The sequence below is a fragment of the Stegodyphus dumicola genome, chromosome 6 (genome assembly GCF_044657685.1).
Source record: "Stegodyphus dumicola isolate Sdum_Otavi_A_Nest chromosome 6, ASM4465768v1".
NCBI lineage: Eukaryota > Metazoa > Arthropoda > Arachnida > Araneae > Eresidae > Stegodyphus > Stegodyphus dumicola.
The window spans coordinates 220,943,288-220,957,401 of NC_140773.1; the positions used below are offsets into that span (position 1 = coordinate 220,943,288).

At 28.7% G+C, this 14,114-nt stretch overlaps 1 protein-coding gene across 2 annotated transcripts in view; it reads right to left on the reverse strand.

Annotated features, from left to right (window-relative positions):
* LOC118198046 (luc7-like protein 3) overlaps positions 1 to 14,114 on the reverse strand; it is a 56,697-nt gene that overhangs the window by 6,214 nt on the left and 36,369 nt on the right. Inside the window, exons 8-10 of one of the 2 annotated variants that reach the window (XR_004759693.2) lie at positions 13,599 to 13,768; positions 11,231 to 11,335; positions 4,635 to 4,719 (exon numbers count right to left, since the gene is read on the reverse strand). Coding sequence is in view for 1 of the 2 variants with exons in the window: in XM_035369635.2 (XP_035225526.1) it covers positions 11,259 to 11,335; positions 13,599 to 13,768 (247 nt within the window). In the remaining variant the exon portion in view is untranslated. The remainder of the gene's footprint in view (positions 1 to 4,634; positions 4,720 to 11,230; positions 11,336 to 13,598; positions 13,769 to 14,114) is intronic. The other variant, XM_035369635.2, reaches the window with a different exon arrangement.

Consider the following 14,114-nt stretch of genomic DNA (forward strand, 5'->3'; position numbering starts at 1 on the left):
TAAATTTACTTTTAACAAAAGAGTAGAAACATTCCCTTCTCCTCTAAAATGGCAACTAACTTTTCTGGCATACTTCCAACAAGAGCTCTTGAAGTAGCTGCCACCCCATTCTGTTAAATTTCTATTTGCTCAAAGTTCATGAACAGATTGTGCATCCCTATTTTCCTCCTCCTCCTCCAGTTTTAAATATAATAATTTATAGACACAACTTCATGAAGATCAATCATTAATCTATAAATTTTAAAGTTTGTATTCCTGAAAATCCATTTCTATCATTTTCATCTGTATTTTTTCATGTGAACAAGCTAAACTACAGATGGCTAAACAAAAGTTTGTTTCAATTGAATATAATAAACTATTATAAATATTGAAAATGGAGGCCTGAATAAAATTAAAACGTTTTATGACATTTCTGGTATTTTGACACTCATGAGCTTCAAGAAAATAGGACTTTTATTACCTCTTCACAAAAAGTCAAATATTCTGTAATTTAAAATAAATTAGTGAAGTTTTTTCCCTTAAATAACAGAGAATTTATTTCTTACTCTAACGTTTAGTTATTAATCTTGTCATTTCAGCTTGTTAGTACACTTGGAGTCATTCAAGTTCTCAAAAATCAACTTTTATTTTAAATGATTACGATATGCTCAGAAGTAATGTTATTTTTTATATACAATTTAGTTACCCCACCAGCACCCAAGGAGTAAAAACCATTGGTAATTTGACCATGATTCACATTTCAGTGAGCAAGCTGGTTACATGAGAATACTCATGGCTTTTCCCATATGTAACATAAGTATGTACTCGTTTCCCTTATAAAGTTCTCCACAAAGGCACACCTCTTATATCATGCATGCTTTGCTATAATCCATTACCAGATAACAGACTAATGAATTTAATATGCTCATATTTACTACACAGGGGCACGATTCTATTCAATATTAAGTAGTTAGCTACAGAATTTCAACTCATTTACATTTTAGAATGCCTTGAATGATTCTTTAATTTAAATAAAAAATATGTTGTCATATTCCATATAGTAAAACATTCATACTTCAGTGCCACATTATAAAAATCAAAGCTTCAGTATAAAAATATATCGGTCGCGAACACTTAACCTACAAGACATTTAGCCGACAGGACATTGAGCCAGCACGGACACTCAGCCAACAGGACATTTAACCGACACGGATACTTAGCCTACAGGACATTTAGCCGACAGGGACACTTAGCCGACACAACATTTAGCAAACAGAACATTTGGCCGACACAGAGAGTTAGCCGTCAGGACATTTGGCATTGAGAAATTTAACTTTCAAGGCATTTAGTCAACAGGACACTAAGCTGACAGTGACGTTTAGCTAACACGTACCCGATAATTATTCAAACTTACTATCAATTACAAAATTTCTTGACTTCTCCATAAGTTCAATATTTAAGTTACTTTTTTCACTATCAGTAAAATTCACTTTTCGATTCTTAAAGATCTCATTTGTTCTTTGAATTATTATGTTAATTTAGCATTGTTTGATATTTATCGTGCCGTTTCGTGTATATTGGCTAAATTGAAAAAACGCTGAAATTTCTCGTCAGGGAATAAGAATTAAATTTCGAAAGGAAAAAATAATTTTTTAGCTAAGTATGGAGGTCACTTAATTACATTTTAATATGATCTTCAAAAATTATCTGTAAAGCTTCTTCATTTAATCAACTGGATTCTTTAGAACACTTTCACATCATTAGTAATTTTTCTTGTTCACTTAATGATATTAATTTTCCAATCTCGCTCCTCCAAATGCTTTTAAATTTCTAATACCTTAAGTTCCATTACTATTTTACTCATCACATCATGTTACATTCTTTCCCTTACAAAATCGTTTGGTTCCTCACACTAATGAAATTTCCTTTCTCTGTCACGAATAATCTGAATAATGCAATAAAAATTATTGTTATTCTTGAATTATACTTTTTTATAGAAACATATGGTAGTAAGGGTTAGTTTAGCAAATATATTTTATTTTGTTATTAAAAACAATTTAAAAAAGTGAATATTTTTAAGACAAGCAAAGGTATAAATTATTTGTTACCTGTATAATTTGGAGTTCATGTCACCATTTTTGAGATAAAATTCTGTAACCTTTTATTGGGCATGCCTCTCGCTTAAAATACTTAGGTTAATGTTTACAGCACTAAATTGGTGCATAATGTTTAATTTAGAAGTAAAATATTCTTTAAGGTCTTGTTTGATTCATAACTGAAGCTGCAGAAGGAGAGGGCCACAAACCAAGTCTGCAGCCACCTAACAGAAGTAGGTTTTGTTTATGTAATTACAGCAAAGCCAAAGGGCTGTCTGGCCAAAGGGAGGGATGCCATTGAGGAGGACGTTCTAATGAAAAGTGGCTCGTATACATGTTACACATGGGGAAAACCACAAAAACACCCATGTAGCCTGTCTGTTTGCAGGGTTCGAAATTCGGACCGAACCGCTAGGGTTTATGACTTTAAAGCTCGGCCTCTGCTGAACCTAACAGAAATAGGGTGACCGTTTTATGTAATATATAGCGAGTCTCTTCCAATGAAAATTGCCTTTTTAGGCTAAAACTTTATAAATGCATTCAGAAAAATGGACACCAAAAATTTTCCCATTACTATGTAGCTAAACCGAAAACAAGAGAGGAGAGAAGGAATGAAAGAGGGAAAAAAAAAAAAAAAAAAAAAATTATGAAAAATGAAATGAAAATACATTTTTAACAGATATTGAGAAAAGTTATATTTAATAAGAAAGACATTAATATAAGATATTATATTGAAAGTTACACATCGCAACTTTCAAAAAATAGTACATAATATTATGTATTTACATGACTAATCTAGTTAAATCCAGCATCGATAAATGGCACCACATTACGGTGACTTTTCAGGATGTGATGCTTTGCTCCGTCTACTTGGTTTGTGGCCCCCTTCTTCTGCAGCTTCAATTATGAATAAAACAAAACCTTAAAGAATATTTTACTTCTAAATTAAATATTATGGACCAATTTAGTGCTGTAAACATTAACCTAAGTAAGTATTTTAAGTGAGAGGCGTGGTCAACGAAATGTTACAGAATTTCTATCTCAAGAATGATGGCATGAACAGCATGAACAGCAAAATTATTCACAAAAAATGTATACCTTTGCTTGTCTCAAAAATTCACTTTTATAAATTGTTTTTAATAACAAAATAAAATATATTTGCTAAACTAACCCTTACTACCATATGTTTCTATAAAAAAGTATAATTCAAGAATAACAATAATTCTTATTGCATTATTCAGATTTTTCATGACAGGGAAAGGATTTCATTAGTGGGAGAAGCCAAATGCTTTTGTAAGGGAAAGAATGTAACGTGATGTGATGAGTTAAATAGTAATGAAACGTAAAGGTTGGTTTGGTTTGTTAGATTACGACAAAGCACTCAAGGGCTATCTGCCTTAAGGCAGGAATACCTTCATGGAGGACTTTCTAAGGGAAACTGGCTCGTATACACGTTACACATAGGGAAAACCACGAAAACACCCATGCAGCCAGCGCGTTCACAGGATTCGAACCTTGGACTGAACTACCAGTGTTCAGCGACGTTAGCGCTCAGCTGCTGGTGGGTGTGAAACGTAAAGGTATTACAGATGTGAAAGCATTTAGAAGAGCGAGAATGGAAAATTAATGTCATTAAGTAAATAAGAAAAATTATTAATGATGTGAAGGTGTTCAAAAGAACCCAGTTGATTAAATGAAGAAGCTTTACAGATAATTTTTGAAGATCATATTAAAATGTAAATTAAGTGGCCACCGTACTTAGGTAAAAAAATTTCTGTTTTCCTTTCGAAATATAATTCATATTCCCCGACGAGAAATTTCGGCACTTTTTCAATTTGGCCAATATACACCAAACAGCACGATACATATCAAACAATGCTAAATTACACAAGAATTAAAAGCACATATGAGACCTTTAAGAATCGAAAAATGAATTTTACTGAATGAATATAGGTGAAAAAGAAATAACTTAAATATTGAACTTATGGATAAGTCGAGAAATTTTGTAATTGATAGTAAGTTTAAATAATTATTGGGTACGTGTCAGCTACACGTCACTGTCGGCTTAGTGTCCTCTTGACTAATGTCTTGACTGTTAAGTGTCCCGTAGCTAAATGTCCTGATGGTAACTCTTTGTGTCGGCTAAATGTCCTGTTAGCTAAGTGTCCTTGTTGGCTAACAGTCCTGTCGGCTAACTGTTCGTGTCGGTTAAATAACCTGTCGGCTAAGTGTCCTTGTCGGCTAAATGACCAGTCGGCTAAGTGTCCGTGTCAGCTAAATGTCGTGTCAGCTAAATGTCGTGTCGGCTATATGTCTGTGTAGGCTAAATGTCCTGTCGGTTAAGTGTCCCATCGGCTAAGTGTCACGGACCCAAAATATATATAAACATATTTTTTTAAAACATATAATGAAAGTTTTGTAAGTTTGCACTGAAAAATAAAGGATGTTGATGTGTTTAATAATATATACATTGAATGTGTAGGCAAACCAGAAAAAAATATATATATTTTTTTTTCATGGAGAAGGTGGAGATACACAAAATGTGTCATTAGAGCCCACCTCTATTATAGATGCCAACAGGATATCTTCACAGGTAACTTCTGTTTACTCGCCAAGGCCAACAACTATCATCTGGCAGCTATTCCTACATTAAGATATGTTACTTCACTAACAAACAAGGAACTTCAAAACCTAATATGCTCCGAATTAAACAATACCTTACCTTACTAATGTTAAAAAAAGCCAACTACTATTTTTTTAATACTGTCATCTGGACATTTAAAAATTAAAAATATGCATTAGACTACTGTTAATCAAATTTGAAAGACAAATAAATATCTCATGCTTTGTCGAGTGGCAACACTTTTTTTTTTTTTTTAATTTTTTTTTTTTTAAATCGGACATTTCTCTGGTTAAATTTGAAACTTAAACATAGCTCTTAACATTTTACTCAAATAGCTAACACTGCCCCTAAAATTAATTCTTGTTCATATACAATGATTATTTTGAATATTTAATTACATCCAATTTTCTATATGGGAAGAACCTATTTTATTGTGTAATTTAGCACAGAGCGAGTCAAAAAAAGGGGGCAGTTCTGTATTTCCTGCACTACTTAGCTAATCGATTAAATTCAAGTGCATTTTTCATGACTTCAAAGCATGATTTGGTACATGTATTGGATTTATGTATAGTACTGCTCTACTAAAAAAAAAAAAAAAAAAAAAAAAAAAAAAAAAAAAAAAAAAAACAGAATTTTAGGATTTAACATGTCGACTTTTTCCATATTTTAATTCTAAATTTCAAATTTTGCTAAAATGCACAATTGTAAAAACTGCACAATGAGTTTTTTTTTTTTTTTTTTTTTTTTTTTTTTTTTTTTAATTAGCACTCAAAAGTTTAGCTATGAAATTTAAGATAAGCCAAAAATTCATATATTTCTTCCTGATTTAATTTAACATTTTTTTTAATTTTAAATAACTAAAAAAAATTGAATTACAGGCTATAAAAATTTGCGCATCATTTTAAAGTAAATATTTTTCACACACATCTTCAAAATTGGAATACCTAAGAATTTTGCAACTATGTTTAAATACTAAAAGTGTTTGGTGATGATTTCAAAATTGTCACAGGATTAAAAATGACAAATCTGACCATTAATCCATTTTGCATTGTTTAGGTACATTTCACTTAAAATTTATTTTTCATTCAACTTAATTTTCAACAAAATTTAACAAATTGGTTTTACTAGCATGATGTTTTAAATTTTTCAATTTTAAAAACATTAAATTCACGTTTTTTTAAAAATTATTGATGATGAATTTCAAAGTAGAAATTTTATTAACTTCCATTTTACCTACAGATAGTTTGAGGAAGTTTTTCACATTGTCGCTTCACCTAAATGTATTAAACGTTTGCTATTAAAATACTATTATTTGCTAAAAAGATAAGGATAAAAGAGCTGCTAAAATTGTTTAAAATTCATAAATTTATTCATTTGCAGCATGAAAAGGCATGCTTTTAAATTTGCACATTTTAATTAGCCTTTGCTTTAGAAATACAGTCCATTTTGATTATCTTTACCCCTACTCAAAAGCCACAAAACGTATTCATAAGCCATCATAACATATTGGCAAAAAGTATATATGTGGCAATTCAGGCATGCATGTACTTAATGTAATTCAATGGTAATTTTTCTGATTAGTATTTCTTTTTGCATTTAGACACTTGCTTTGGTTATGAAAAATCATATTGGGACTATGCACTTTACTCGCTGATGATAAGAAGCTTTTGCAATTTTCAGAAATATGCCATTTTGCCCAATAATAAATAATATAAAAATTTTTGTTGTATGAAATTGTACTTCTTAAATTACTGAATTTTAAAGAAATACAATGGGAAAAATTGCACGCAAAGTATTAGACTGCTAGTTGAAAAATGGTTTGAAGATAGCCATATCTCGTTTACAAAAATTATTAGCTTTATTTATTACTAGGTAAAAGAAAGTGAATTTCTGCAAAGAACTGGCATTTTCCCTAAATACAACCATCAATTGATATAAATACCTCCAAAACAGCATGTGCCTTCACTGTAAAAAAAAATAAATAAATAAATAGATGACACTGTATGCATCGTTGAAATCGTGCAGATTATCAGAAAGTACAGTCAAAAGTCGTTAATCCGGACTCGTCGGGACTTCGGCGATTCCAGATTATCGATTTTTCCGGATTATAGATCATCAGTTTAAATCTGGCAAGATGGCATGCAGAAATTATAAAATTAAAAATATGAAACCATAATTTATGAAATAAAGAACAATTATGATCTAAAGGGTATCAAAATTTACAAAAAAAAAAAAAAAAAAAAGCTTAATATTTATTTGTTTACTTTATTAAACAATTCTTTCAATGTAAGTTGTTTAAGTTGCTTCGTTTTATGTGATAATACTTTCTCTTTAATTCTATAAACAGACATAATTTCTTGATCAGTTACAAAGTTCCGCTGTTCAAGTCCTATAATTGCTGTGTCGAGAATACTGACTAATTTGTCAATTGAAATTTTTTCGTTTTCAATAAACTCTGTGTCACTTTCTCCACTATCGGAAGCGAATTATAATGATGAGGAATTTGATTTAAATCATATCAAAGATGGAGTACATCGAGATGAAATACTACATTTAGCAAGGAATTATAAGCCAAATAAAATAAAAACATGTGCCCTGAAGATAAGGATAATGATGACAGATCAACTTCCAATTCATTGCGCACCATGCCCCCCCCCCAAAAAAATGAGTAGTACATGAGTAGCTTCAAAATAGATGGTATGATTTTATAGATATTTTGAGGTACAGAATCAAACCTGCACATTATTTCAACTGACATGCTGGACGGAAGAAAATGGAATGTTATTTCAGAAAAATTTAGATTTTGGGTCAAAATATGTGTTTGAGAGCTATGCAATTTAAAATTTGTCAATCAGCCAACTAGAACAGGAGATTTAGAACTGTTTCCTTTTGTGTTCCCTTTTTTGGGGGGACATGCTGTATATGTAATATAAGCACTAAAAATATTTTTTTTTTAAATGTTTTACCAAATAGAATAAAGTTAGGCTATTATAGCAAGAGAAGGGGAAAAAAATTAACAAGAAATTTAGGCAATGATCCACATTTTAACAAACTGAGGTGTAGTTATCATAGTACTTTTTCTTTAATTAATTAATTTATTTTTGGTTTTTATTTTTAATTATGGCTTTGATGTCTTTAAATTGAGCATATCAGAGCATATGGTGTATAGCAATGTGAATTCTGCAATTCACTGGGAGAAGAATTAAAAGAAAAGCATTAATATTTAAAATTATCCACTTTTATCTCCAGTATCTATCTTATGTAACACCTTCATTTTCTTATTCACAATTTCATACCTTTAGCTGTTGTATGTGTGAAAAATGTAAGAGTTACAGAATACAGAAAATATCTGATTCCTTTTAAATTAAATATTCAGATTACTGAGAAACAATCTGAGGAAATAATTAGATTTTTATGATTTATATAGCATACTATGCAGTCTTACAAATAAATCTGAGAAGTTAATAAGCTTTGTAACTATGGTAATATATGTGCATATGTAATACAGAGAACACATACACATTAATTATAGAGACTAATGTTTTCCAGTATTTTACTTTTAAAATAGCATGTGCATAGAAGCTTGCTGCATCAAAATTATGAATTAAATTTTAAAACTATGAATCACTGTCATTATACACACATACTTTTTACTCTCATTTTATAGAATTCTAAATGATTATTTCTTTCATTAAAAGTTTCAACAATTCCTGAAAGTATCAATCACAATTATATAATACTATTTTAAAAGAAATAATAATTAATAATATATATAGTCAGGATACAGTGGCTGTAAAATCCTGGATACATCTTTTTTTTTTTTTTTTTTTTTTTTTTTTTTTCTGTACAAATAGCATGATTTTTCTGACCAGTGCCCCCCTTTTTAAGAATATATTTTATTCTGATGTCAAAGTTCCTTAATACTTTCTGAAAAATCTCATTTTCTAAACATACAAAGAAATTATCAGGATGAAATACAGAACATTCTAGTAATATAAGTTGATGTAATATATATGTCATCTACCACAGCAACTGGTAGATGACATATAAATTATGGAGGAATTCACAATAGAACTTCCATCTTTCTATTTAAAAAAAAAAAAATGAATACAAGTGGTTGTTTTTTGAAATTCTTGAGAAAAAGATTAATTAAAAATATTTCACTTCACAGAATTGTTTAGAAAACTTTCTTAAAATTCTTATATGTCCAAGAGATGATGAGTATAAATGTAAGTCGTGAATAATTTGATAATTTCCCAAATGATGGCAACACTTATCAAGCTAATTCTGTTTTGTAATTGTTGTCTTATAACTGAATATATGCTCCGTTTGTTAGAAGAAAAGCATGCATAAGAACAAATTCCAATGTTGAGCTAGGTTCTATGAAGAGAGAAATGTAAATATATATTTTTGTAATCTGAGGCTTTTTTAACTAATGCAACATGTACAATGTATGTGCAGATCTGATCAGTTCTTTCATTTTCGTGGCAGAGACATCAATGAGCCAATGTTTTTATACTTGTTAAAAAATATACTGTTCGCAATTTAGTTAAATATAGTATTCAATAGTAATTGTCAGACTGGGAGGGAAAAAAAAAACAACCTATAAATATCAAACGAATTAGGATTTATCAAAATGCAGGTTTAAATATGCATAAAAAATTTACATTTAAATATGTAACAAAAGCAGATATATTCAGGACTTTTCACAGCCACAATATAGATAAACTCGCTCACAATAAAAGATAAAGGTAATAAAACAAAACATAATGAAGTATTAAATATTCTTACACACACATTTAATACTGAAAGATTTTTAAAAAAATTTTACAAAAGCAAATTCTTTTAATAATAAAAATTCATTATTTCAAACAACAATTCAATTTCTGAGTAGAATAGATAAGAAAACACTTCTCCATTCACCACAAGTGTTAAAAAAGAGATGTCACCTGTGATTTAAGGCCTCCTGATATTGAAACAAGAAGAGTAGACAGTAAACCAACAGATGTTCCAGTGGCTGGTCACACCATATGACAGATATACACCTGCTAAACTGACGAACTACAAGTGTTAGGGGAATTTCAGAAAAATTCGCGCTTATGTGTCTTAATTTTTCACTTAAGATAAACTAAGAATGTAGGTGTCCAAGGAAAAGTTCTTGAAAATTAATTTAAGATAAAAACTGTTAAACAGAGAAATTTATATAATTAAACTCAGCTGATCTGAAATTCTAACTACCAGGAAGAGGGGAAAAAGAAAAAAGGAAAAAAAAAAAAAGACACAGCAAACAAGAAAGAAGACACGATTTGATATTTTCTCCATAGACTATGATATTGCAATTACAATGGAGAAAAATTTTTTACACTTGTTCCTCAGGACACCCTCACATATAGGTTTAAACTGAATTTATCACAGTATTGCAGGTTAATTTATCAGCCATTAAAAAATTGAGTATAATTGCAATTCTTTTTAAGTTTTTTTTTAAAACCCAGATAAAAAAATAGTAAAATAATATTATTATAAAAAGAAAATAATAATTAGAAACTCATACTATGATATATTTAAACAGACATGCAGTTAAAATTACGATTTTACATACACATAAAAATTATTCAAACCTTTTTTAAGGTAAGAAAGAGAAGAATTATGTTAATGATGAAAAGAGAACTAACACATACACATATTTAAGGTTCATAAACATGAAAAGTTTTAAGTCAGATTGTTTTAAAAAGTACAGATGCTGCGATTTAATCAAAATTTTTAAATGAGAAATGAAGCTGCACTAATATTGTAATGTTACCATTTTGTAAGGTTAAACAAAATATTTCTCCCATTTTCTTCCTACAGATTTTAATATGTTACAAATTCAAAAAATGTGGAATATTACTGGTAAATTCAAGAAGGTGTTCAAACAAATCTTTTCATTTCATGCAGATGGCTATATATTAATAAAGTATGAATTTGAAAACCTATTTATTAGCATATAAAAAGTTAGAATCTCATCTAATAACAAAACATTAATAGCTCACACACATATAATTTTAATGCATAATGAAATTAAAAGCAATATTTTTTACTTTATTTAATCAGGAATAAAAGAAAGAAAAACACCATGTACTATTTTCTTATGAATCCCTAAGTGTTACTGCTAATGAATTTCTGTTTAATTTTATATATTTAATTCTTCATATTTATAACCTGCAACACAAACTTTAATAATAAATCCTTTGTTTAAACCAGTATGTGCTTTTAACATGAAAATTATAATCATATTTAAACAAATTACAAACAATTCTAGTTTCTACATAAGAATTATTTTGATTAATGTTATATTTTATCGATTAATGCATAATTTTGATTTTTTTTTTCCTTGGTCATGTTTTAAAGGACGCAAATACCTGCTATGTGAACATGAGGTCAGGAATTCTATTTCTCATTCTGAATCCAGTCTTCATTTACACCTAAGCATAACAAAGATGCAGACAATCAGCTTCAATTTGGCATCACCATATAATGCAAAAGGGTTACCTACCTGTGAAAACTACACATTAGATCAGAGCTCAGTCACCTGAGGAATGGTGTCCTTTATTTCCATCCTCTGACCTTGATGTCTTTTCTGATGATTCTCCATTTTCATCTACAATAAAAAAATAAATGATGTTCATTCCATGCCTAAAACACAGATTCTTCTAATCTTACAAGACAGCTTATGAAATTAACCTTAATTAATAACATCACATTATCCTTAGTACTGTCTAGAAAACTGTAGATATAAAATTAAATGAAAATTTACCTCTTTATTACATAAAATCAATTTAAATTATTATTTATTACTTATTTGTGCCACAAAATATTGATAACATAAACATGTGAATTATGTGTTAACACAGAAAATGACAAATTCATTTGCTAGCATGAATCTTGCCTCAAGTATAAATTAATAATTTTAAAGCATTCTCAGCATTAGTATGGAGTTATACAAAAATTATAAGATATCATACCAGAACTAATGCTATTATGTTACATTTAATTATTTTACACTTTCATCATTAACAGCACTTGCCATAATTTAAACACAACTTTGAGACAAAACCCTTTTCAACAAATTGAAAAAACTTTGAAGATCATTAAAAGACTTACAATGACAAATGCTAAGGATATTCTGCAATTTCATGACACAAAATAAATAAATAATAATTAAATAAAAATATTAGTAATTTTTGCTACCAATTAGTAAAAATCAAGAATAAATGTAAAATATTCACATTTATTAATAAACTGTTATTATTGCACCTATATTATACAATTGCACCTATTAACATATTATGTGCAAAGTCAACAGGTATGCATTTCTATTTATGCTTCTGGGTCATATTAAGCATCATTATTAGGATAACCAAGATTTTAATGTAACATTTTATCTGTAATTTACTAATATTTTTAAAAAAAATTTAAAACATTAAGAGAGTCAGAATATACACAGACTCCATGTTATGCAAAAAGTATTAATTTTTCTCTCTTCATTAACAAAAACAAAACAAAACAAAATAATAATAATAATAATAATAATGGCACAAATCAGTTTTTTCTATGGAAAAATTATGAAACTGAGGCTAAAGAACAACTAAACATTATCTGCTTTTGTGTTGTATTTAATACAATTTAAAATGACTATTAAAATTAATTTAAAGAGAAAACATAAAACAAAGTGATTTCAATTGCAGGTAATAAATTTAGTAATGTAACATGAGAACCAACTGGCTTATGCTGCCAGCAAAATATATGCAGCAAACTCTTCTGTTAGTTTCTCTGTTTTGTGCTCAAAAGTAAAGAAGCACATCAGTGTCATTTTAGTATTTAAAAAATGCTAGTTTTCTTTGTACTTTTAACATTTTTTTACAAATCTTTTTGATATTGGAAAGTATATATAAAATTAAAACCATACTAACTAATTAAGTGTGACATTATTTATCACTAAAAGTACTATTTTTTTTTAAATGTATATTATAATTTTCCAATTATGATAGAAATACACTAATTTTGGCTCCACACTAGAGCCAAATTTCACTTATTACTTAGTGATCACTTTTCTATCTGTAAAAAGTTTGCCTGAAATTCAACTACTGGGCTTCCCAATACTGATTGTTAATTTTTCCATCAATTATAATCCACATATTATTCTGCAAGTAAACTAGCCACAAAAAATATGTAACTGTACGAACATTGTAGTGGCTGAAAAATATTTTATACTTTTCCATTGGCTATACCCCATAAAAGTTGATAAAATTAATAAATAAAATAATATCCTTCGCTCACAAATCAAAGTTTTGAAAAATGGTACAATTTTGATGCTTTTTGTCAATCTTACTAAATTCACTAACTATCAAACTGCTATTTATCCTAATGTGAAGTTTAGAACATGACAAACATACTTAAAATGAGATAAAACTTGCAATTTCAAATTATTTATTGTTCATGAAAAAGCTAAAAAAGCACTTCTTGAAAAAAATTATTATAGAAGTAATAAAATATTTATTTCTAAATAAATTAAAACTGCTATTACTATATCCCTCCATTGATAACATCATTTTTCATTTCTTCTGGAAGAAATTCAAGCCTTATAATTTACCACAATTTTATGCAAAATACCTATTTCCATTTCAGTGAGGTCTGATCATGCATAATTTGTAGAGCAGTGTAAAAATAAACAAAATTTTTAACTTATTTTTGGTTTCTTTGCTATACATTAATGGCTTAATATTATATATATTATACATATAATGAAATCCTACCTTGTAATAAGCACACACATACTGAAAGTAATCGTAAAAAATACTTAATAATATTACTCAATCTGAAATTATAGATATGTAATAAAAATTTAACCCAATACTGCTTACATGATGAACGCCTATGATCTTTGTTTTTGTCTTTTTCTCTTCGATCTCGGCGATCACGATCTTTCCTGTGTTCACTGGATCGAGATCGAGATCTTCGAGAATGATGACCATTATCACGAGAACGGGATCGTGCTCTTTTTCGTTCTGAACTTCCACTTCTTCTTCGAGATCTAAAAATAAAAATTCAAATTATAAAATCATAAAATATAAATCATACTTCTTATAAAACACTTTTTAAAGGTCATACATAAGTGTTAATTTAATATGTAGAAAAGTAAAAAAGCACACCTGAAAACCGAACATCCACACTTCAACATAGAAGTCTCATTTACATGAATTTTTGTAAATAGTCCTTGAGCTGAAGGCAAAATGTCTGAACAAAATAAAATTATTTAAATAAGAAACATATTCCTGCTTTTAATAGGAATTTGTAATTGCGGCCTGATGACTAACTCCTATAAATAAAAAATGCCTACAGCATTAATATTTACATATTTGTTTTTTAAAATATTATGC